This window comes from Syngnathoides biaculeatus, chromosome 22 (assembly GCF_019802595.1).
Source record: "Syngnathoides biaculeatus isolate LvHL_M chromosome 22, ASM1980259v1, whole genome shotgun sequence".
NCBI lineage: Eukaryota > Metazoa > Chordata > Actinopteri > Syngnathiformes > Syngnathidae > Syngnathoides > Syngnathoides biaculeatus.
In genome coordinates, this window is record NC_084661.1 from 6,997,225 (window position 1) to 7,020,542 (window position 23,318).

Below are 23,318 nucleotides of genomic sequence, written 5' to 3' on the forward strand. Positions count from 1 at the left end.
AGAATATACAAAGAAATGTTGCTTTGAAAAGAAAAGTATCCATATATTTTTTAATCCATTGGTTGTGCTACAATTTTAATCTCGTTTTAAACTGAACAAAGAGCTTCTGACACACATGCAAAAGAAATGGGCTTGGTTTTAAAAGAAGAGATGCCATTGGTGTTGCCTGGAGAGAGACAAGGCATAAAGTTGGAAGGGGGTGGTAAAGCAAAGCTGATGTGACAAGTTGAGTCCATTTCCATGGAAACAATTGTGTTTTTTTTTTTCATGGACCTGATTCAGATAGTATATTACATTTTTTTTCCCTTCCATACACCCATCCATTTTCCATGCTGCTTATCCTCAGAAAGGTCACAGGTGTGCTGGAGCCAACCCTGTCAATGTCAAAAATTGCATCCACCCATTTTCTCAGTCGCTCATCCTCACAAGGGTAACAGGGGTGCCGGAGCCTATCATTGGGCAGGCAGCAGGGTACACCCTGAACTGGTTGCCAGCCAATCGCAGGCCACATGGAGACAGACAACAGTCACACTCACAATCACACCTCAGGGCTGTTTGATGTCCAACTATTGTTGCATGTTTTTGGGACATGGGAGGAGACTGGAGTGCCCGGAGAAAACCCACACAGGCAGGGGGAGAACATGCAAACTCCATACAGCCGGGTCCTCAGAACTGTGAGGCCAACGCTTTACAGCTGCGCCACCATGCCGTCTCAAAAATTCCAATTGAAATCAAATAAAAATAAAAATTTCTTATCTTGGACACAACTCCGTTATATTATCCTTCAGATGCAAACAACTCCACATTTTCCATCCGCAATGAAAACGTTATAATATATATAATAATGTAATAAGTCTACAGTATAAATTATGATTGTCCAATGTTAAATATTTATGAAACAGGGTAATATTTTGCATCAATACTGCTGATAATAATTTTATAATAGCATATGAAACGTTTTCTTTTATATGGAACGCGTTGTTGAAGTTGTGTAATGCTACATGGAGACAGAGGCGGCAGTAATGTACATTTGTGTCTGAATCTGAACATTATCGTTGTCGCGACGAAAAGTAAGGCAGGAAAAGCGGACGGCCTAGAGTGACACATCGATGGTAAAAGCTCAAATAAAATATGCTTTTTCTGTTCAATGACCACATGTTGTCAAAAACTACAGCGCAGTTTTCGTAATAATGAAACATTTTTTGGTGATGGTTATGGTTGTTGATTGAGGAAAACGTATCGGAATCCGACCCGTGCGGGAACACGGATTAACATTACGTGTGGGCTTTAACTGTATGTTTACATTTAGTTGCTAACGGTAGTTCTAGGAAAGGATCAATATTCAGATCTTAAATCGTCATTTTCCTAATCGGAAACGATAATTATTTAAGGAAATAAATAACACGTCATTTTAACTGTTACTGACAAAACATGAACATGTTTGGATTTAACCAAGTAGAATTCATTGCTTCAATACAAGTATTTTGAATATCAGTATAGTTTCCTGGACCTATACGATATATTTAGCTCTACATTTTTAGTTGATATCTTTGAGATTTAGATCGTAATTTATGTTTTTAACATAAGTTTTGAGGAGAATTGTATGAAATGAAACTTTTTGTGGCAGACCTTCACACAACTACATACTACAACGACATCATTAACTATATTGCTGAATCGATACCTCCTTGAAATTGGAAATTTGGAATACTGTACATTGCTCAAAGGCACTTAGGCATTGGTGCTAGGAACAGTTTATATTCCAGTTGACATCATGTGTTCTTTTGACTTGTCTGGCAGGTTCTCTATGCTCCAGCTCAGGACCACCGAAGAAGAAAATTGCTGTGAAATCTCCCAGCTCCGACAAGCAGTGCTACAAAACAATGAAAGACTCCTGGATGAGATGCTGTGCCAGGAAATATACAAGAAGGTCATCAACTATCGAGGTGGCTGGGGCATCGCGGGTACTCCTCTGCATGCCGCGGTGTCCAAGGGCCACCTCAGCTGCCTGCAGGTCCTGCTGACCCACGGTGCCCTGGTAGACTGTGTGGACGTCAAGGCCCAGACGCCTCTTTTTGCCGCTGTTCGTGGGAAGTACTTGGACTGCGTCTTAGCGCTCCTCCAGTCTGGTGCCGACCCCAACGGGAGCTCCTTCAACAACTGCTCGCCCGTCCTCACCGCAGCTCGTGAGGGCGATGTGGAAATACTTCAGGAACTGCTGAAACACGGTGCCGAGGTCAACTCGCGCTCCAAAGTCCTGCTGTGGACATCGAACGCCAGGGTGTCGAGTGGCCCGCTTTACCTGGCTGCAGTGTACGGACACATGGACTGTTTCAAACTGCTGCTCCTCTATGGTGCCGATCCAGATTACAACTGCTCCGATGCTAGACTGCTGAGCTCCATCAAGCAGCCCAAAACTGTCCTGGAAATGTGTCTGATGCACGGTTGCGGCATGGAGTATATCCAGCTCCTCATCGACTTCGGCGCAAATGTCTACCTTCCCACGCTCATCATCGAGAAATCCACCAAGCAGAACGAGGCCGTGGAGTTGCTTCTTCAAGAGAGAGGTGTCACAAATCACATTGAGTATATCTGATTATAAACAAAACTCTTCAGCGTACTCAAACAATTGATGTAATGCAAGAAAAAAATGGTTTAGCATGTTAATGTTGAAGCATTCACACTAATGTTCAGTTATACAGCATAGGCAATTTATCTTTAATGGTGTTATTTGTTTGTTTAATTCATTATTTAATTAACCTTTCTTTCAGGAAAAAAAACACTTAAAGGCAGGATTATTCTCTAATCACAAACGAAACCCTTATATTGTCTTGCTTGTTTTGACTCGTAATGATGAAAATAGTAACCTGCTCATGGTGCTCTTTTCGGATATTGTGATAGTGACACCTGGAGTACATAATGTTTACCGCCGCCCATTCTGTTCCGTCCTCAGGAAATCCCAAGGCCTTGACTTCACAGTGCCGACTGGCAGTACGGAGATACCTCAAAAAGATTAACAAGATCCACTGTATTGAGCAGCTAGACATGCCAACAAGTCTCATTAGCTTCCTGCAGTACAAGCCGCTCCCAATTATGGTTCTCTAACTACATGCTAAATCATGTAAAAAAGAAAAAAGTGTGTAATAAAGAATGTCTGTCTTTTTTTTATTCAACTACTCATGCTTTGTGCTCTAAAATCTAATGCATTAAATGTTTGTGTGACTTTGTAGTTTTTAGTTTATTCAGTTAGCAACTTGTACTTTCAAGAAGAAATGGTACATTTTCAAGAGTAAAGTCTTAATTTTACAAGTCTTTATCAATTAATAATGTAAAAAAAAGATTTAACAAGAATACAGAAATTTCTTTTTCGGAAATCGCAAGTCTCAAAAATGACTTAAGCTTAATGTGTGACTTGTCAAAACTTTAATGAAGTGTAGTAGTCCTACTTTCAATTATATATATTGTGTATAAAAGGATATGTAACCTGATCATTTTGTGGAAGTTGATCAAATAATCTTGTATGGTAATTTAATTTAAAATTTAATCAGGTTCTAATAAAGTAAAGGCGGCACGGCGTGTTCAATCCCAGCCCTGCCTGTGTGGAGTTTGCATGTTCTCCCCCTGCTTGCGTGGGGTTTCTCCGGGCACTCCAGTTTCCTCCCACATCCCAAAAACATGCAACATTAATTGGACACCCTAAATTGCCCCAAGATGTGATTGTGGGTCCGGCTGTTTGTCTCCATGTGCCCTGCAATTGGCTGGCAACCAGTTCAGGGTCTACCCCGTCTCCTGCTCGTTGATAGCTGGGATAGGCTGCAGCACTCCCCGTGACCCTCATGAGGATAAGCGGCTAAGAAAATGGATGGATAATTAAGTAAATTCAGAGCCCATTTTTGCTGTAGTGTAGTAATGTGGCCAATACTGTATATGCCAGCAAGCAATTAATTCGAAGATGACCTTTTGAGTTAAGAGAGCTTTTTCTAGCTCAGTTTTAAGGATAATGGGGGAAAAAAACTCTAAAACCTTAAAGACAAACAGACTGATGTCACTTTGTGGAATTTGAGGGCCACTGGAGTAGAGCGTTTTGACTACTACTGCACAGTATTGTCATTTTGCATAAACACACCGGTAGGTGGCGCCTTTTCTTTTCTTTATGACTTTTTTGGTTTATGGCGTGTTTTTTTTTGCGTCACGTGACCGGAACTTACGCGTCAATATATGATGGCAGATGAACGAGTTCCATCGCACTAGCGCTCTAACTTTAAAATGATTCTTAATGGCTTTTAACTGATATTCTAAAGAAAATCAGGGTGTATTATTTCCTCCTGTTTTGGGGTGGGATTTCACCATGGCCTGCCCACTGCTGGAGTTTGAGACCGAAATGTTTTTGAGCCTGTTCGGCTGTGACGGGCTGCTCGTCGTGGCGGAGGGGATGGGGATAGACCGCATCTTGCTACAGTTCATGCGGGTGTACTCGGAGCAAGGCAGCCTGGTTCTACTTCTTAACACCACCACCCCCGAACAGGTCAGCAGAACCGCCACATGGTCAGCCTAAAAATAGCGTACTTGTCCAAGTCGTTTCTGAACGTTTCCCGAAAACAAGTAAAAACTCGATAAATTCAAAATTTGCAGACGCTTTTTCATTGATATTGTGACAATTGGGAAAATTGCCAAGGCAAATATGTTATTACTCTCACGACATTTCTATAAACTGCCAGTTTAGTGTATTTTTTCCAAACACCATATCTCGCAAAATAGTCACACTGTACTTAAATAGTTAAAATAGAATGTAATAATTAAACTCCTGTATTTAAAAAATGTTTTACTCATTACTTTTTATATGACCTTAGGTTGGGGTTAACCCTAACCCTACTGAAATGTACTCAATTCAGCGATGAGAATTTTCTGCCGATCGGCGGATTTTCGACTTTTTCAGACCAAAATGACCATTCTCGAGATGAGCGCAAATCCGTTGAGATAATTCGGGGGGGTATCGTGCGTCTGCCTCTGGGTGGTGGGCTCCGAGCTGCAAATTCAGTTTAGTGCTAGTACAAGCACGACTATCATATGCAGTTCTAACTTGCTCGGTAGTGTAAATATTTGCATTTTGCGACGTAAACATTAAAACTTGTTTGCGGCAGATTACTCGATTGGACAACAGAGTTATACAATATAACGATTCAATCGTGTTAGTGGTTAATCGAGTTTCACACCATTGCCATGTACACGTGTTCTCGGTTCTCAGAAATCGCAGTGTAACTTGTTAGTTAGCCACGTGGGACTTAGATAGGCGAACTGAGCGACGGTGTGATCAAAGTTTTACGATGGCAAAAGTGTCAGAAATAAAGGATGAAGATCGAGCGAGGGCAATTGACAAGGATGCCGGAATCAAAAACTGTTTCAGACGGGCATGGCTTGAAAAATGTGTAACCGTGAAGATAGGACCGAAAACGGTATCAACATGTCTAACCGAACACATACAAAAAGTGGACATTCCCGGGAAAGTGCTGTGCACTCCGTGTTCCGATAGGAGCAAAAAATATCCAGGAGGAAAATCAAACCCACCCCCATTGACAGACATTTTCAGTGTTTTCCCAAATTGGTCATTCTCATCCTTGACTCAATTAGAAAATGAACAAAAAAAAACCGTCAATTTAGTGTCAGTTATATATCTATTGCTAAATTTGCACAATGGGGGGGGGGGGTGTATCGGCATCCGAAGTCCAGCGTCTATTCTACAACACTTTGTTTTTTTCTAGAAGTTGCTTCCTAATGTAAACTAAAATATATGAGGAATTAGCTAATCATGGGCTCCACAGGGGACTGGATAGCACATATGCCTCACAGCTCTGAGGACTTCAGTTCAAACCCCGACCCAGCTTGCGTGGAGTTTGCATGCCTCTGCGGGTTTTGGGGGTCTATGTGGCATCCAATGAATAGGTTTCCAGTTATGCCATCTTGTGTGTCACAGAGGTCAGAGAACACAGGTGATAGGAGAACCGTGAAGTGTTTTTCCATCGTTAATTTATCCGATTGGTCTAAAGGTGGTGGTGACGTCATTGTAAACCTATCCATTGGCTGGCAACAAGTTCAGGGTGTGCCCCACCTCTTGCTCAAAGACACCATGATAGATAGGGTCCAGCACGCCTGTGAACCTAGTGAGGATAAGCGGTACTTCAAATGAATGAATGATAGGTAATTATAACAACTGTTCGTTTTTCATTTCCAGAAGCTAGTGTTTTTTTAGTCTGGACAGTCAATTTTGGAGCTGACATCAAATAAATGTCTTAAATATGGCCATGGTTGGGGAATATCTTACTTTTAGGAAATTGTTGCATCATTACCAATCATGCTCCCTGGTTAATTTTCTTCCATGTCACTCCTGTCCTTTTTTTTCCTGAGTTCCCAAGATCTCAATCAATATTTTGACAAAGTAAGGTGTAGAAAGGACAGACATCTATTTTGAAATATAGGGAGTAAAAGTGGAAAATTTGTCAGGAAAAAAACTATACAAAAATCACAGCTCCAGTGCTGTGAAAAAGTATTTGTCCCCCTCCTGATTTCATTTTTTCTAAAATTATACACAAAGGTTTCAAATAATCAAACCAATTTTAGAGGTCAAGTGTCGTCAAACGGACGATTTTTGGTATGTTATTAATGAAAAACCCACAGCCAATATGGTCCCATGTGTTTTTTCACCACAAAACATGATTTGGACGTATAGAGCTTTTTGTAACTCCCGCCATGAAAATCCTCTCAGGGATTTGTTTTCGAGAAGAAGCAGGAAGTGACATAAAGGACAGCAGCGCCCCCTCGTGGACTCGTTTGTTTCCATTAGTTTTACCTCCGGGAAGGTAGCTCGTTGTTCCTTCGTGTTAGCCAAAATGCCAGCTCATTGCATTGCTGGACATTGCTTGAACACTCGGGAGTTTGGATTTACCCTTTGTAAGTTTGCATAAGACCCGGTTCGTCATGAAAAATGGATTGCACGGGTGCTGAGGATGCGAGCTTCGTGGGTTCCAAATTACAGGTAGGTGTGTATACACCTACTAAAAAAAAATAGTTTGGGGCGGACCACGTAATCGGTTTCCCTCATAACGTAACAAAAGATACGCGTATGAAATATGTCGATGTGCCCGTCACCCAGCCAACAATGTCTCACTCAGCCTCGTCTCGATAGTGTTCATCGCATACTGCGGCAACTTTGAACATACCCCTATAAGCAGCATAGCTCGGCTCCACCTCCTCCTTACATGCCACCACGGGCGCCGAAACTCAGCCACACCGGCTGATGCGCCGCGTTCAGCGGTCACAGCTTCTGCGAAGAACCCAGCCGAGAATGCGTTACTCAGTAGTGTGCGCGCATAAAGCGCCCCGGCTCGACTGTGAACACCCCCCTAAAGCAGCACCGCTCGGCTGTCATAAGCTGCGATGAGCCGCAATGGCTCATCTCTGCCGCCGAAGTGGATTGGATGGGATGCGGTTTGGCTGTGATCGGATATCATCTGAATATGGCTCAAAACAATAGTGTAATATTGCCCCGGTAACTTCACTCGGTTGTGTGGTGTTGTCCTTTTCGAAAAGAGCTTCGGTGTCAGAAGGGGCGTTGGAAAAATCCGAATATCTCTGTTGTTCAGCCTCCATAGTAGCAGGCGCTGCGCGTTTTCAACGGCGGAAGTGACGATGACGTCAAGGACAGAGGACGCGACTAATATAGCGACCACTTGGATGTCGAGGGACACTCAATTGCACAACTTTGTGCATGGATGACGCGCTCTCCACTCACTTTTTTTTCTGTAGACATTGAAGTGAATACTGTCATATGTATTTTTCATTACAATATCTATTTTAGAATGTTTATAGGGATGACAGTCCCACCTTAAGATCACTCAAAGAAAACCCAAGGAAGTACAAAATGCAGTTTTCAAATGATAATTAAATTTGTTAAGGCACAAAATATCCAAACCTTTCTGACCCTCTGTGAAAAAGTTATTGCCCCCCAAACCTAATAATGAGGTTGCCACCCTTGGCAGCAATCAGTGAAATCAAGCTTTTATGATAATTGTTGATGAGTCTTTCAACCCCAAAATCAGAGTCATACAAGGAAAGAGATAAGCGAAGAAGAAGTGGCACACTGAGAGGACTAAGGAGAGGCGAAAATGAGTACATCGAGATGCGACGTAGGGCAAAGGTAGAGGTGGCAAAGGCTAAACAAGAGGCATATGAAGACGTACACCGAGATGCGACATAGGGCAAAGGTAGAGGTGGCAAAGGCTAAACAAGAGGCATATGAAGACATGTACACCAGGTTGGACACGAAAGAAGGAGAAAAGGATCTCTACAGGTTGGCCAGACAGAGGGATAGAGATGGGAAGGATGTGCAGCAGGTTAGGGTGATTAAGGATAGAGATGGAAATGTGTTGACTGGTGCCGGTAGTGTGCTAAATAGCTGGAAAGAATACTTTGAGAAGTTGATGAAGGACGAAAATGAGAGAGAAGGAAGAGTTGAAGAGGCAAGAGTGAATGACCAGGAAGTGGAAATGATTACAAAGGGGGAAGTCAGAAAGGCACTACAAAGGATGAAAAATGGAAAGGCAGTTGGTCCTGATGACATACCGGTAGAGGTATGGAAGCAATTTGGAGAGATGGCTGTGGAGTTTTTGACCAACTTATTCAACAGAATACTAGTGGGCGAAAAGATGCCTGAAGAATGGAGGAAAAGTGTTCTAGTTCCCATTTTTAAGAACAAACGCGATGTTCAGAGCTGTGGAAACTATAGAGGAATAAAGATGATTAGGCACACAATGAAGTTATGGGAAAGAGTATTGAAGGCTAGACTCAGGACAGAAGTATCTGTGGGCAACACTATGGTTTCATGCCTAGAAGAGTACCACAGATGCATTATTTGCCTTGAGGATGCTAGTGGAAAAGTACAGAGAAGGTCGGAAGGAGCTACATTGTGTCTTTGTGGATCTAGAGAAAGCCTATGACAGAGTACCATGAGAGGAACTGTGGTACTGCATGCGTAAGTCTGGTGTGGCAGAGAAGTATGTTAAAATAGTACAGGACATGTATGATGGCAGCAGAACAATGGTGAGGTGTGCCTTAGGTGTGACAGAAGAATTTAAGGTGGAGGTGGGACTGCCTCAGGGATCAGCTCTGAGCCCCTTCCTGTTTGTAGTGGTAATGGATAGGCTGACAGATGAGGTTAGACTGGAATCCCCCTGGACCATGATGTTCGCAGATGATATTGTGATATGCAATGAAAGCAGGGAGCATGCAGTGGAACAATTAGAAAGATGGAGACATGCACTAGAAAGGAGAGGAATGAAGATTAGCTGAAGTAAAACAGAATATATGTGTGTGAATGAGAAAGGTGGAGGGGGAAGAGTGAGGCTACAGGGAGAAGAGACAGCGAGGGTGGAGGACTTCAAATATTTAGGGTCAACAATCCAGAGCAATGGTGAGTGTGGTAAGGAAGTGAAGAAACGAGTCCAAGCAGGTTGGAACAGCTGGCGGAAGTTGTCTGGTGTGTTATGTGACAGAAGAGTCTCTGCTAGGATGAAGGGAAAAGTTTACAAAACAATGGTGAGGCCGGCCATGATGTACAGATTAGAGAGGGTGGCACTGAAGAAACAACAGGAAGCAGAACAGGAGGTAGCAGAAATGAAGATGTTGAGGTTCTCGCTCGGAGCGACCAGGTTGGATAAGGATTAGAAATGAGCTCATGAGAGGGACACCCAAAGTTGGATGTTTTAGAGACAAGGTGCGAGAGAGTAGACTTCGATGGTTTGTGAATGTTCAGAGGCGAGAGAGTGAGTATATTGGTGGAAGGGTGCTGAGGATGGAGCTGCCAGGCAAAAGAGCGAGAGGAAGACCAAAGAGAAGGTTTATGGATGTGGTGAGGGAAGACATGAGGGCAGTTGGGGTTAGAGAGGAAGATGCAGGAGATAGGCTAAGATGGAAAAAGATGACACGCTGTGGAGATCCCTAACGGGACAAGCCGAAAGGAAAAGAAGAAGAAGTTGATGAGTCTTTCACATCGGTCTCAAGGAATTTTTTCCCACTCTCTTTTGTAGAATTAATATGCAAAAAAAAAAACAGAAATGGGGGGATAATATTTTTTCACAGCACTGTACATGAAAAGTCTTTAGTCAATTAATAAAGTATTACAAAGTATGCGACCCTTGTGAGGATAAGACCACTATCAAACACCAGTTGTTTTCACTGTTAGGAGTATTTTACGGAGCAGTTGCGGGTGGAGGGTGTGACCCACTTGCCGAGGACGGTGACCAGCGAGGTCCAAGGTACCGAGCGATACAATGTGTACACCGAGGGAGGAGTGCTATTTGTCACCAGCAGAATCTTGGTGGTCGACTTCCTCACCGACCGCATACCAGCCCATCTTATATCAGGTGAGTGGGCCAAATCATAATTCTAGTTGATTATCTTGAAATGGTTTTACATTAGGGGCGCCCAATGCATGGACTGCGATCTACCAATCGATCTCCGAGGCAGTTGTGGTCGATCGTGACCAGGTTAAAAAAAGACACCATCCATTTCGTTGCTTGATTCAGATGTGGCCAATATGTCGATCGTGTGGCTAGATTGATTGACTTTGGGTCTGACCAATCCTCACCTCTTCTGACATTTCACTACGCATGTGCACATAAAGGCGAGTTTAAGCAAGCTGGCTTCCTATTTACCGTCTGTCTTTTAGTTTCTCCACGGCAGTTGCTGCGATTCACCCAATCAGTGTGTGGGACAGCGATTAATGTAAATCTGAAATTTACATTAAATCCTGTGAACCTCTGTTCATTGCGGGGAAAATTTCCAGACTCACCCACAACAGGAGAAAATGTAAAATGTAGTTTTTATTTACCCATTGCAATAAAATTAAAACACATTGTAAAGTATTGGAGTAGAAAAAAATTATTTCAAACAATATAAGCATGCAAAATGCCATGTTTGGCAATATCGCCCTCTGTTGTCCATAATTAACATTACAACTGCTCCCCGGCTTGGTTGCAAAAGTCAAAGCTGTGATCAAACCTGAACAAAAGGTAGCAGGCTCACCATCAATGCTCTGTTAACTAGCAAAATTTAGGTTGATGGCATGATGTAGACTCCAGTACAGCCCGCGACCCTTGTGAGGATAAGCGGCTAAGAAAATGGATGGATGCATTGCAATAAGCAGTACTTTCTTAGCCAGGGAATGTGCACACAACACACTAGCTAGTTCATAGAATATCTATGTTCCTTTAGATTCAATTGTGCATACATTTTCTTTATTTTTCCTATATTTTCCGGCAGGCATCCTGGTGTACCGTGCTCACAAAATCATCGAGTCGTGTCAGGAAGCATTCATCCTGCGACTGTTCCGACAGAAGAACAAAACAGGCTTCATCAAAGCCTTTACCGACAAAGCCACATCCTTTTCCTCAGGCTTCTGCCAAGTGGAGCGTGTGATGAGGAACCTCTTTGTCAAGAAGCTCTACCTTTGGCCCAGGTATGTACTACAACTCATCACAAATCAAAGCAACATAATGTCTTGACAATGCAGAAGAACCTCAAAAGCCCGTGTGTCAAACTACTTTAATCACTCGCTACATTGTATTTATGGTTTCCAATACGACTGTGAGACCATATAAATGTTTATTCGCCTTAAAAAATACACAACAAATTGTTGAATGTGTTTTAATCACAAAATAATACTTATAATAGTTCACGTTATTATTTATTGTATATGACTACATGTGGGTAGAGTAGCTAAATTTAATCGAATGATTACTTTTGAAGATGACCAAAGTAAAACTAAAAAGTAGTCCACAAAGTAACTTCAATATGAGTAATAAAGTTCTCATTGAAAAAAATACTCAAGTACTTAGTAAATCACGAGTGAGTAACTTCTGATTTTTTTTCTAAATCAGGGCATGAATGTCAAAGTAGAAATAACTAATTAAAATATGAATGCGCAAATTCAAATATTACTGAATAATATAACTTACTAAAACCCAATAAATAAAATCTTTATAAATACACTGTAAATATTACAATGTTTTTTTTTTGAAAAATGACAAATTAAGGCTAATTCTGTTTAAAAAAAAAAAAAAAAAAAAGGGGTCTCCTACTATTGTTCCCCCGTTATTCGCGGGAGCGGTACGTTCCTTAGCCACCCCTCCCCCCCTCACCCCTGAATAACGAAAATCTGTGAATCATGAATGCCGTATTAATTACACAGTCAGCATGCATGACAGCACGCGTTTTAGCGTGTATGTAAGCTACCATATGATGGCGCTCACAAGGCAGTGAGGAATAATTGCATTTCACATCTGTAAACAGCCTCATAGTGCCGTAAAGCATGCTGGGTGCATGGTAATAGTGTTTAAACTGCATGTTTTGTGTCAATTATTCTGTGAGTCATTATTTTTTTTTCTTTTAACGTGTTTAATGGCCGATGGTCTGCTGCCATCTATTTTTCACTTTTTTGTACTACAATATCTCACCCAATTTCTCCTTGGTCTCTATGCTACGTCCAACAGGTTCCAAGCATCAGTGAACACAGCCCTAGACAGACACAAGCCGGACGTGGTGGAACTCCATGTCTCACTGACGCCTTCAATGAGGGCCATTCAGAGTTCTATCTTGGACATCATGGGCGCCTGTCTGAAGGAGCTAAAACGCTACAATCCTACCTTGGAGGCGGAGGATCTCTCTTTGGAGAACACACTTAGCAATGCATTTGATAAGGTGGGTATATCTTTTTTTGCTTCAATCTAAGTGTGTGTAAATGAACTATACGTAAGTGTATTTCTTGTTCTCATTCGTCATCCAGACCATCCGCCATTATCTGGACCCCTTGTGGCATCAGCTGGGATCAAAGACAAAGGCGCTGGTCCAGGACCTGAAGCTCCTAAGAGTTCTGCTGCTGTACCTCACCCAGTACGACTGTGTCACATTCCTCAATCTGCTTGAATCCCTTCGCTCCAGCCAAAAAAACTTTGGCTCCAACTCAGGTGAACTCTTTCTCAGTAATTAGAATGGTATTATGTCTGTGCTAAGAACAGTGACAGCCATAAATGTGGATTCCACTGGTATCCCATCATACGCCCATTAATAACAACTCATGAATGAATGTCTTCTATTTAATTCTAATAAATGTTAAATTAATATTTAAATTCAGGGTGGCTCTTCTTGGACTCCAGTACCTCAATGTTTGTAAATGCCAGGTCCAGAGTATACCACTTCCCGGAAAGCAAGAATAAACTTAAAGTGGGAGCTGAAACAGAAAAAAAACAGTCACCCTCCACTTCAGGTGACTCAACTTAACTCAACTTTATTTCTATAGCACTTTATCAACAATCACAGCTGTAATAAAGCACTGTCCATAAAACATAAAAGACAATAATTTAAATAATGAAAATACAGTCATAAAACATCAAACAAAACGTGATTTTTATTCAAAATATACAAAAGATCCCTTTACGCTGGCATTTTAGCATTAAGGAGATGCAGTGCTTTATTCCCTCTTGTTGCACATTCTACATGTTGAGATAAGAGCAATAATTAAATCGCCAACATTAAGAAAACACAAACAGTAGACTGTTGAGTCTTCATGCAAAGATTGCTAAAGTCACGCACGCGCGCGCATGTGTGTTTGTATGTTTTTTTTTTGGTCTCAGCGGTGAAGCGGGTGTTGGTGCTGGAGAAGAGCCCAAAATGGGAGGCTCTCTCTGAAGTCCTGCAGGAGATTGAGAAGGAGAACAAGAACTCCCAGTATGAACCAGGTTAGATTCGTCAATGACATGAAAGAATATATAACCAGTTTTCGATTGTTTAAAACCAAAACCGGACTTTCGAAATCGGTTAAAATTTCCAATAATTTCTTCCGGTTCCGGTATTCCACATTGTGCTATTTTTTCAATATCATTTCCACTTTTTTCAAGAATGTTAACATTAAAGCATTTTACAAAAAAAAAAAGAGCAAAAATTTAACTTACACGAGTGCGTTGTTGAAAGCCATATTCAACAAGCTTGTTTGTCAACATTGTATACAAACTACCCCATTACCGCGGAGTAAATTAACGATCGATGGTGTAGCACCGGAGAAAGGGAGTCGGAGGCGGAGTGTCGGACACAGGAACAAAACTTGTTTTATTGGCAGACATCAAAACACTACTCGCATCATGGGGGGAACTCTGTGAACTCATCACTCCGGAAGAGCAACAACAAAAACAGTCCGTGCAGAACCCCGCATCCCAACTCGAGGTCCCGCGGGTGAATTATGTAAACACCACAATGGTACCAATTTTAAAACCGGTTAATCGTTTTTTTGCTACAGGTGTTCGGTTAAAACCGATTATGAAAGTAAGCGGTTTTTTGCGATCCCTATTTGTCATCCTTAGAATAGTTTGTGTATTTACCCTGACACAGACGCAGACAATTATAGGGCACATCTAAGCTCAAAACATTCAGCTATATCCAACACTTCATTTCTATGTATCGCTTGCAAGCGTTTACATTTTCTAATGATCTCTTCTAAAATATTAGACATTAAAATATTTTGTTACAATCTCAGTGGTAGCACAATGCATGATTGGTTAGCTCATGTGCCTTACAGTTCTGAAGGTTTTTTTTTTCCTGCAGGCATGTTTGGTTGATTGAAGAGTCTAAATTGTCCATGGATGTGAACATGTTAGTCTGAATGATTTTTTTGTCGATACGCGCCCTGCGATTGGCTGGCGACCAGTTCTGTGCATACGTCGCCTCTTGCCCAAAGTCAGCTAAAATGAGCTCACGCTCATCCGGGATCCAAATGAGAACAGTAGAAAATAGATGTACTACGACCTCAGGGGTGCCGTACTTTAGATGTTTTACTGTATTTAATGCGGACCTGTTACGGTATGTAAATGAGGAACTTGCTATATATTGTAACTGTGTGTACTTGGGTTTGTATTTGTGTATGTATATTAATAATCACAATTACATATTATACTTCTATGATTCCTTAACATGGGTTAGCTTCCTTTTGTTTTCATGTTGTAACCCACACCTCCAGGTCGCGTGTTGATCTGCGCCAGCGATGACAGGACTTGTGCTCAACTGCAGCAGTATATCAGGCACGGTGCAGAGTGGCTCCTGAACAGACTGTACACACGCACCATTGCCAAACGAGACCCGTCGGCCGCCTCTGCTTTTGAGTTGGGAAATAACAAAAAAGACAAGGGCTTTCTCGGAGGCGGGTCCAAGGGAAAGGGCCGAGGGATCACAAAAGGGAAGGGGCCCAAAAAAAAGGCGAGCAAGCCTAAAGGCAGACCCTCTCTGACCTTGACTCAGATGATTGGCAAAGAGGAGACCGTTGAAGCTGCGGTGATGGGCAGCAGTGAGGATGATGATGAGTTTGGCGATGAAGATGACATGGGAGAGGAAAATGCTCTGAAGCTGGACTTGTCATCTGACGCTTACTACGCAGTACTGAAAGAGCCCCTGATGGTCATTCACCCCCTGAAGGGTTGCACAGACCCCCACAGCCTGACCCGGGTGTTACATGAAGTGGAACCCACATTTGTGGTGCTTTACGACGCTGAACTCAGCTTCGTGCGGCAGCTGGAGGTTTACAAAGCCTGTCGACCTGGGAAGGCACTTAGGTGTGTGAGTAGGTTCTTACTTCCACGAAGGAGGATGCTTTGAAATGAAATTATATTTTCCTAATTAGTTAATGCAAATTACATCATAATTTTCAAGTCATCAGGCCACAGAGTACAATTGGAATGTTTGTGAACAAAGCTACATAAATAAATAAATACATAAATAAAGTGCAGTGCAGAAAATTAGTATGCACAATAGAGTTCAACATTTTATCGTTTCAAAGAGCCTAAAATGGGCATTTGTTGAATTTGCGGTATTTGGAGGTCACATTTACAGAAATTGAATGCTTTTTCAATTCAAAACATCTTAACAGTTCCAGTTTCTTTTTAAGATAAGACCTCTTTTTAGATAGCCATTTCACAATTGTTGCCTTCATTAAACTTGAGTTTTTCCAGTTTCTTGTGAGGATGACATGATAATGAGATGTGTGGCAGCCATTTTAAGTCATGTAAATGACCAAGTAATAGTTCTATTCAATTTCTTATCAGATTCAGCTGTATTTGATGTGATTCTGATCCCTTTTAATATCGGTTTAGAAGATATTGCTGTCTAATGTTGTCTGATCTGAGGTCGGAAGCTATTTTAATCAAGCTAAGTTTAATGGGGAACAGATTTCACAGTTGACATCAATAGAATTCATCTAATTTAAGACGTTCCCTTGATCTGTCAAATCTCATCATATTTGGTTGCAAATTTTCATGCATATGTAGGCTCCAAGTACATGTACATGCTTTGAGCTATCAAACTTCCAGATCTTTTTTTTTTTTGTTTAAAAAAATGCGCATTTGCCTCTTTAGAGTGTACTTTCTCATCTATGGCGGCTCAACAGAGGAGCAGAAATACCTGACCGGGCTATCCAAGGAGAAGAAAGCCTTTGAACATCTCATTAAGTCAGAATCCTCTCACTTTCCCATTCAGTTGCTTAGTATTTGCTGATTTTAGTGTAAAACAGCTTTAATATTTGATCGAATTGTGACTGTACAGGGAAAAGGCTTCTATGGTCATCCCAGAGGAGCGAGAGGGCCGAGAAGACACCAACTTGGACCTTGCCAGGAATTTAGACCCTGCCAATGCTACCACCAACACTCGCAAAGCTGGCAAGTTTTTTTTTTTTTTTTTTTTTTTCATTTAGCATTCAGAACAAAACAACATAGTAAAAATGTACAATATTTTTTAAATTGTTTATGTAGCATTGACTGTGTTCTGTAAAAATAGTCATACTGATCTGCATAAATTCAAACAAAACATGTATGCTGGACCAGTAGTTAGTCATGTCCTGAACGAAAATTACATTTTTGTCTGTCATGATAACGATTTGTATGTGTTCAAACAGGAGGTCAAGACCAGCCTAAGGAGCCCTCTCGAGTCATTGTAGACATGCGCGAGTTCCGCAGTGAGCTTCCCTCTCTGCTCCACCGTCGTGGGCTTGACATCGAGCCTGTCACTTTGGAAGTCGGGGACTACATCCTTACGCCAGATATTTGCGTGGAGCGCAAGAGTGTCAGTGATCTGATTGGCTCATTGCAGAGTGGTCGCCTGTACACGCAGTGCCTCTCCATGAATCGCTATTACAGGAAACCTGTGTTGCTCATCGAGTTTGACCCTGCAAAGCCCTTTTCTCTAATGGCTCGCTCCGAATTCCGGCACGAGATATCAGTCAACGATGTTTCCTCCAAACTCACCTTGCTGACGTTGCATTTCCCGCGTCTCCGCATCCTCTGGTGCCCTTCGCCGTACGCCACTGGTGAGCTTTTTCTGGAGCTAAAGAAAGGTCGCAAAGAACCAGACGCCGTGGCGGCTCAAGCGGTCACGGCAGAGTCTGACGTGGTGGCTGAATCGACAGAGCTCTATAACGCCGGGCCGCACGACTTCTTGCTCAAGATGCCAGGCGTCAACACAAAAAACTTTCGAGCCCTCATAAAAAATGCTGAAAGCTTGGCAGATCTAGCCAAACTGAGCCAGGACAAGCTAGTAGAAATACTTGAGAATGCCAGTAACGCCAAGTTGCTTTATGAGTTCTTGCATAATATTGCAAATGTTCAAATTCCACCACAAAAGGGGAAAAAAAACACAAATTTAATATAGACTTTTAAAAATATTTGTTTCAATTAACAGTGTAAAGTATTTTTGTGAATGTACAGATTTAACTGAGTATTACGTAGTATTACACTAGAATTTTTTTAAAGCCATGACAAAATCTATTTTTTTACATTAACTATTTTGTGTCTTATTGTAAAATAAATTGATACAGTGCAAACAAGTAAAATATATGTGAAATATTGCTTTTGTCTTGCATGCATGTTTTTGGGGATTTGGGAGAAAGGTTGCGTTTGAATATTCAGGAGTTTAAAAATGCATTATTATATAGTAATTTATGAATTAATTTCATCCATCCATTTTCTACTGCTTGTCCTTGGTACCACGAGAGAGTTGTTTAATCACCGCTTCAGACAAAAAAAAAAAAAAACAGGATCACAACTGTAGTTGTTTGAGAGGAGCACGTCTTGACTACTGTTAAGGTACCATTGAGCAAGGCATTTCCTCTGCACTGCCAAAACCAGTACAAGAGGTGCAGCACTGTTTGTGTGCACCTTTCACTCAGACCTCTTCCATGTCTGTGGTTGTGTAATCTAGTTTGTGTGGTGTGATCAAAAAATAAATTCCATATATATACTGCAGTGTAATATGATTAGCACAATGAAAAGAAAGTATTGTAAAATCCGGTAGTTAAAAGGAATTGCAGAGGCAATGTTTTTATTGCATGTTTATCAAACTTATTGAGAACTATTTTTATCTTAGTTTACCCATTCAGAGACTTTGCTTAGCAAAATTATCCAAATCCTTGGAATTTCTGCCTCGACGTACATATTGTCAGTTTTCTGTAGTCCTTCATGAAAGCAGACTGATTATCTTTTATTCATAAAACTAAGAGATTTGCAAACATCTGCTTTTACTATGGAATACAGTGATCAACAAAGCCAATTTTGACATATAGCAAACCAAACCAATAACTGAATCATAATTATTTCATGTTTGTGAATTCTCTGGACAGTCAATTTGAAATGGTATTTTTAATAAAGGCATGAACATTTAAAAAAAGTCAAGTCGTTGGATGGATAGAATTCTTAGTTGTTGCCCTAAATTATCAGTAAATCAATTTATTTGAATGATGAATTTCATACTGTACCTTTGTTTTGATGGGTTGGGGTGGGAGATGCTGATTTTACAATTCCACACTATTGCTAAATTATACAACTATAAGGAATTGATTCACCTCATTCAATAACATTTTGACAGTATAACATGACACTATGACCGTTTTAATACAAGCGTGTTATTTAATGCCAGATTAGATGATTTTTTTTATGAGCTGGCTCATTTTACATGCAGTGCACATGTGAGTGAATATTACGTAACACGACAACACGTCGAGGGACTCGAGACAACGCTTGTTGTTGAGTTGTTCAGTGTCGGTGTTACGAAACGGGTTTGAGACTGGACAAAGGTATCGGGTTCCTGTTGATCCCGATTGTTAACATCCAACGGCAAAGAGTTAGCAACACCCTGGCGAGTGGCAACGCCCCCCAGCCCCCCCCCCCTCCTTTTTTTATGTTGGGCTGCGTCATGACGTAACTCTCCATCAGCACCCACGGAACAGTCGCAGCCATTTTACTCCGCCAAATAAACTTCAATCTCACTCCCGGAGGGGAGCGAAACATCAGTTGTCAACTACGGATATAACACCATGAACGTTAAGTCGGACATCCTGAGCTATCCAGTGTTCTCTTGTTGGTAAGTTCTTCTCGCCGTGGCGGCGTTGTCTTGTTTTTAGCACGTTAGCTCGGTCTAACTAGCTGACTAGCCAAAATGTAAAGGAGCGAGGTAAACCAGCGGGATAACTATTGAAAGGGTCTGCACGCTAACGCATAGGTGGACCATGACCATTCAGTGGTTGTATTAATTTATTTTCACTATTCGAAAACAGTAAACAATGGCTGTTGAGTTTTTGATCCTGTGGGTGAGAGACTCACCTGTCAGATTGAAAGTGTCTGCTGCGCCCCACACCCACCGGCCTTCTTCTTTACTCACGATGCCCAAAGGAATCTCATTTAAAAAAATATATAATTTTGACTATACATAACCCTCTGCTTTATGAGATGTTTATTCATTGCATTATTTTTAGAAATTTCTAATGAATTGTTTAACTTAGAGGTGTGCAAACTACCAATAACCACCTGAATTTGACCAAAGTTAGCAAAGGCCTAAATGTCTGATCTTTCTGAAAGATTATCTAGACTGATTATCCTGTTGTATAGTGTGTAAAAGTGATTACAGACACAAACAGATAAGCAACTAGTGGTGTGGAGCATTTCTATGTCTCACGAGTCATTTGCCACATTTAAAATGGGTAGAAAAGTTTGTTACACCGATATAGTTATGAGATAAGCTACCAGTAAGCAAAGTGACTTGTATTTCTTCCATTTTGCTGTCTTTTTGTTTGTATTTCACAACAGTGCCGATGCTTTATGGCACTATTCTGCCTCTTACAGGTCAGTAGTTGGTATGGGTGGTTTTCATGTGACGTCACCAGTTGGGCTGCCTCGAACGGCGGCCATTTTTTATCCCTGAGCTTCCTTACTCATACATAGGCAAGGTGGACGACATTATGTTTCTAACTGCATTTATTGAAGACGGGACTGACAGCACATCAAGTCCAGGCTGACTATTAGGCTACCTGGCATACGCACATCATAGGACTCAGGACTACGTAACAAAGGCGCAGTATTGCGCCCTTGATCTTTTACTCGATGTGACATAAATCACAAAGGAAGAGCACTTACCTGTATGCTAACACGGAAAACGAAAAGTGGTGGAATATTATTTTATTACTATTGAGGCAAACTCCATTCATTCCATTTTTTTTTCAAAAACTAATCTGTATATTAGTTCACCACAAGCAAAGCGAAAACTGTATTATTTGTTTAACAATGTCAGAAAGACAAAAGAATTAACATATCCAGTATTTCACAAAATTTTTGAATCTTTCAAGTGACTAACAAAAAACGATCTTAACTGTAATGGTGGCCTTCTGAAAAGAGTATCGATTAAGCTTGTTAGCTTAGCTCGGCGACACTCAGCACGATGGAGGTCGAGACCAGGCAGCGGGATAGCACCGTCGGGCAATCGTCAGTCTTTCGTCTGAAGCATGAGACAATGTCCCCTCTTTCAAAGTTGAACTTGTATCCCGGACCGCAAGGTTTTGAAGAGCGCACCGACTAGCAACTCTGGAAAAAGTTTAAGCTAATTCGCAAGAGTTGTTGAAAAAAAGTCAGAAGAAGGCTCTCTGATGGTTAGCAAGTCCTCTCTTGTGTACTTGAGTCCCAAGACGCCCGTGAAACACAATCACAAACAGTAACCGAGAGTATTCCGCAGACTTCCACATTGGGTATGTGTTAGGTAGGTAGGTCAAATGGCGGTGTGCAATAGTTCAGCAAAAAGTGTGACGTCAGTGAAAACAACCCATTGTGACAGACATCTGGTTTGTGGGGAGGAGACTTTCATTTGATGGTGTAATTGTTCACTCGACTGACTTCTTTTCAGGCAGCCTGTCTTGAATGCCCACTAATTGATAATGTGAAACGTTGTCTGACTTAAGTGCTCTGAGATTGTTGACCATTTCTGGGTGTGGTGCGGTTTTTGCCTGAATTCAGCTGGGCAACAGACCCTGAACAGGATAAGATGTATAGAAAATGGAAAAACTCCATGGACTTCCGATTGTCGATGGCGATATAATGTTTGTGGTGTTGATCATTTTGGGTGCACGACACACAAACGATGACACATGACTGTATGTGACCAAACACATGTCACGGAAGGAGAGAGATGATAAGGCCTGTCTCGCCCTCTAATTGATCTGTAGAAGTGAGGTGATGCCTCAGCAAATCCAGACTGTGACTCATGCATGCAGGAAGGATGTGTGAGAGCCACATGTTGAAAAGTGTGCATTAACTTAAATGTTATGCGCACGGTCGGATGGCAAAGTCATCATCACTGCCTGAGTTTTTATTTCAGATGAATTTATGAGAAGATGAGTCAGATACGTAGCATATGTTAAAACCAGGCTTTCCGTGACTTCCCACTCTTGAGCTGGAACCTCTTAACTTGATCATAACTCATTGGTCGACCTCCAATTTGTTCAGATTTGGAAACAACTTTTGCCTACTGAGGTTAAAGATCATTATGTATTGTTGTTCCCATTGTTTTTAGCTTCAAACTAGGGATCTCCTGATCACTTTGTTTTTTTTTTTTTTTGCATCAGAGTTTGAGTCTTTGATTTTGGTATCTCCTTATATGGAGGGGACTGTATATTATACCGGTATTAAAAATACCCTGAAAATGTACATTAATATAAAACAAAGCTGTTACTTTTGCATTTGTCAATCTTTTTGTACATCTGGGTTATTTTTGGCACTTTGCGACATTTAAAATATCAGAAAAAAAATAAAACCCATATTTTTCACCCAATCTCGATAAACTGGAAAAAGTCACGTCCTCAATCCCAAAGTCAATATTTTCATTGTTTAAAAACAAAAAGAAATCTATGTAACCACTCAAAACTCCACAAGGTATGCTGAAGTCTCTCAAGATTTTCTTTGACTGGCGGGATGTTGTTTCCCAAAAGCTTTGTGGAATCGGGTCATGTTTTTTGGTCCTGTCCATTCCCTAGCTAGCATTTTCAGTGCACAAAGACAGCCAGGAAGGAAGCGGTGGCACACGTGCCAGTGAGTCTGTGAGAAGAGAGCAGACCTCTGCCTCTACTTGAGGATTCCAAAATCCAAGTGATGACATCACCCCTAGTCTTATCGCTGGATAAAAGCAGACGTTTTCCTTGGACCAGATCTTGTCTATTTAGGGCCCGAAACTGCAAACGGCAACGGAATCTTGACAGAGAGGGATTATCATGCATGTGTGTGAGATTAGTGCATGAGGATGTCCTGTGCATTTTTCTTTGCAATAGGATCTTTGAAAGTGAAGATGCTTCATATGCAAAACATGTGATATGGACAGTATTTGGAAGGTAAACAAGTTTTACTTCTTCCTACGCCTTACTACTTCCTATTTCTTTTTTCAAACTGGTAATACACAGCGTTTCAATATGGGCTAAAATATAGATCGTAAATGCTCATTTCTTTGTTTTTGCATGGCATGTTTTAAACAGACTTTTACTCATTCACTACATTTTTATTATCCTGATCAAAGTTCATTTTTACAGTGTTTTTTTTCTTGCTAACTTACAGTTTTTGTTCAGAATGGGATCATTTTTAACAGTTACTGCTACAGTAGCATTTAAACTAAGACTGCTGTTAACACTAAATGTCTTTCATATGAGGTCAGATTTGTGTGGGAGTTGACGCAGTCTTAACTATTTGGAAAACAAACCCTTTTCACGTCCTCATGTTGCCTCACCAGGACTGTGGGACACTGAACTTTCTATTCCCTCAATGACGGTAAAACGACATTTGTTTGGTTTGGTCAAAATAGATTGAAGAATTTTATTGGTCTATATCCAAAACATTGCTGCATACAGGATGGTGTTGTTTTCATTAAGGATGGAAAATTACTGCTAGCCTATTGTTCAAGGGAAAAAAAAATCCAGTTTATCAGTTCAA

General features: G+C 41.2%; 3 protein-coding genes across 7 annotated transcripts in view; all 3 read left to right on the forward strand.

Moving 5' to 3' along the window:
* The first annotated feature begins 1,002 nt into the window (after positions 1 to 1,002).
* On the forward strand, positions 1,003 to 3,168 carry LOC133495796 (ankyrin repeat and SOCS box protein 12-like). Of its 3 annotated transcripts, none has more exons than XM_061810759.1 (3): positions 1,003 to 1,112; positions 1,801 to 2,567; positions 2,954 to 3,168. In XM_061810759.1, exons 2-3 carry the CDS (start codon positions 1,808 to 1,810, stop codon positions 3,103 to 3,105), a joined length of 912 nt encoding a protein of 303 aa, XP_061666743.1. In that variant the 5' UTR covers positions 1,003 to 1,112; positions 1,801 to 1,807; the 3' UTR covers positions 3,106 to 3,168. The 3 variants fall into 3 exon arrangements, with proteins under 3 accessions (XP_061666743.1, XP_061666744.1, XP_061666742.1); XM_061810760.1 differs by lacking the exon at positions 1,003 to 1,112 and adding an exon at positions 1,120 to 1,293; XM_061810758.1 differs by lacking the exon at positions 1,003 to 1,112 and having other exon boundaries at positions 1,760 to 2,567.
* A 1,030-nt stretch (positions 3,169 to 4,198) lies between these two features.
* ercc4 (excision repair cross-complementation group 4) lies at positions 4,199 to 18,697 on the forward strand. The gene is made up of 11 exons (XM_061810757.1): positions 4,199 to 4,525; positions 10,235 to 10,415; positions 11,314 to 11,509; positions 12,543 to 12,750; positions 12,836 to 13,016; positions 13,184 to 13,315; positions 13,683 to 13,787; positions 15,059 to 15,647; positions 16,446 to 16,538; positions 16,633 to 16,745; positions 16,982 to 18,697. Exons 1-11 carry the CDS (start codon positions 4,349 to 4,351, stop codon positions 17,731 to 17,733), a joined length of 2,727 nt encoding a protein of 908 aa, XP_061666741.1. The 5' UTR covers positions 4,199 to 4,348; the 3' UTR covers positions 17,734 to 18,697.
* A 578-nt stretch (positions 18,698 to 19,275) lies between these two features.
* Positions 19,276 to 23,318, forward strand: part of mrtfba (myocardin related transcription factor Ba) — a 29,775-nt gene continuing 25,732 nt past the window's right edge. For all 3 annotated transcript variants that reach the window (XM_061810721.1, XM_061810723.1, XM_061810722.1), the window contains exon 1: positions 19,276 to 19,440. The gene's annotated coding sequence lies outside the window, so the exon portion shown is untranslated. The remainder of the gene's footprint in view (positions 19,441 to 23,318) is intronic.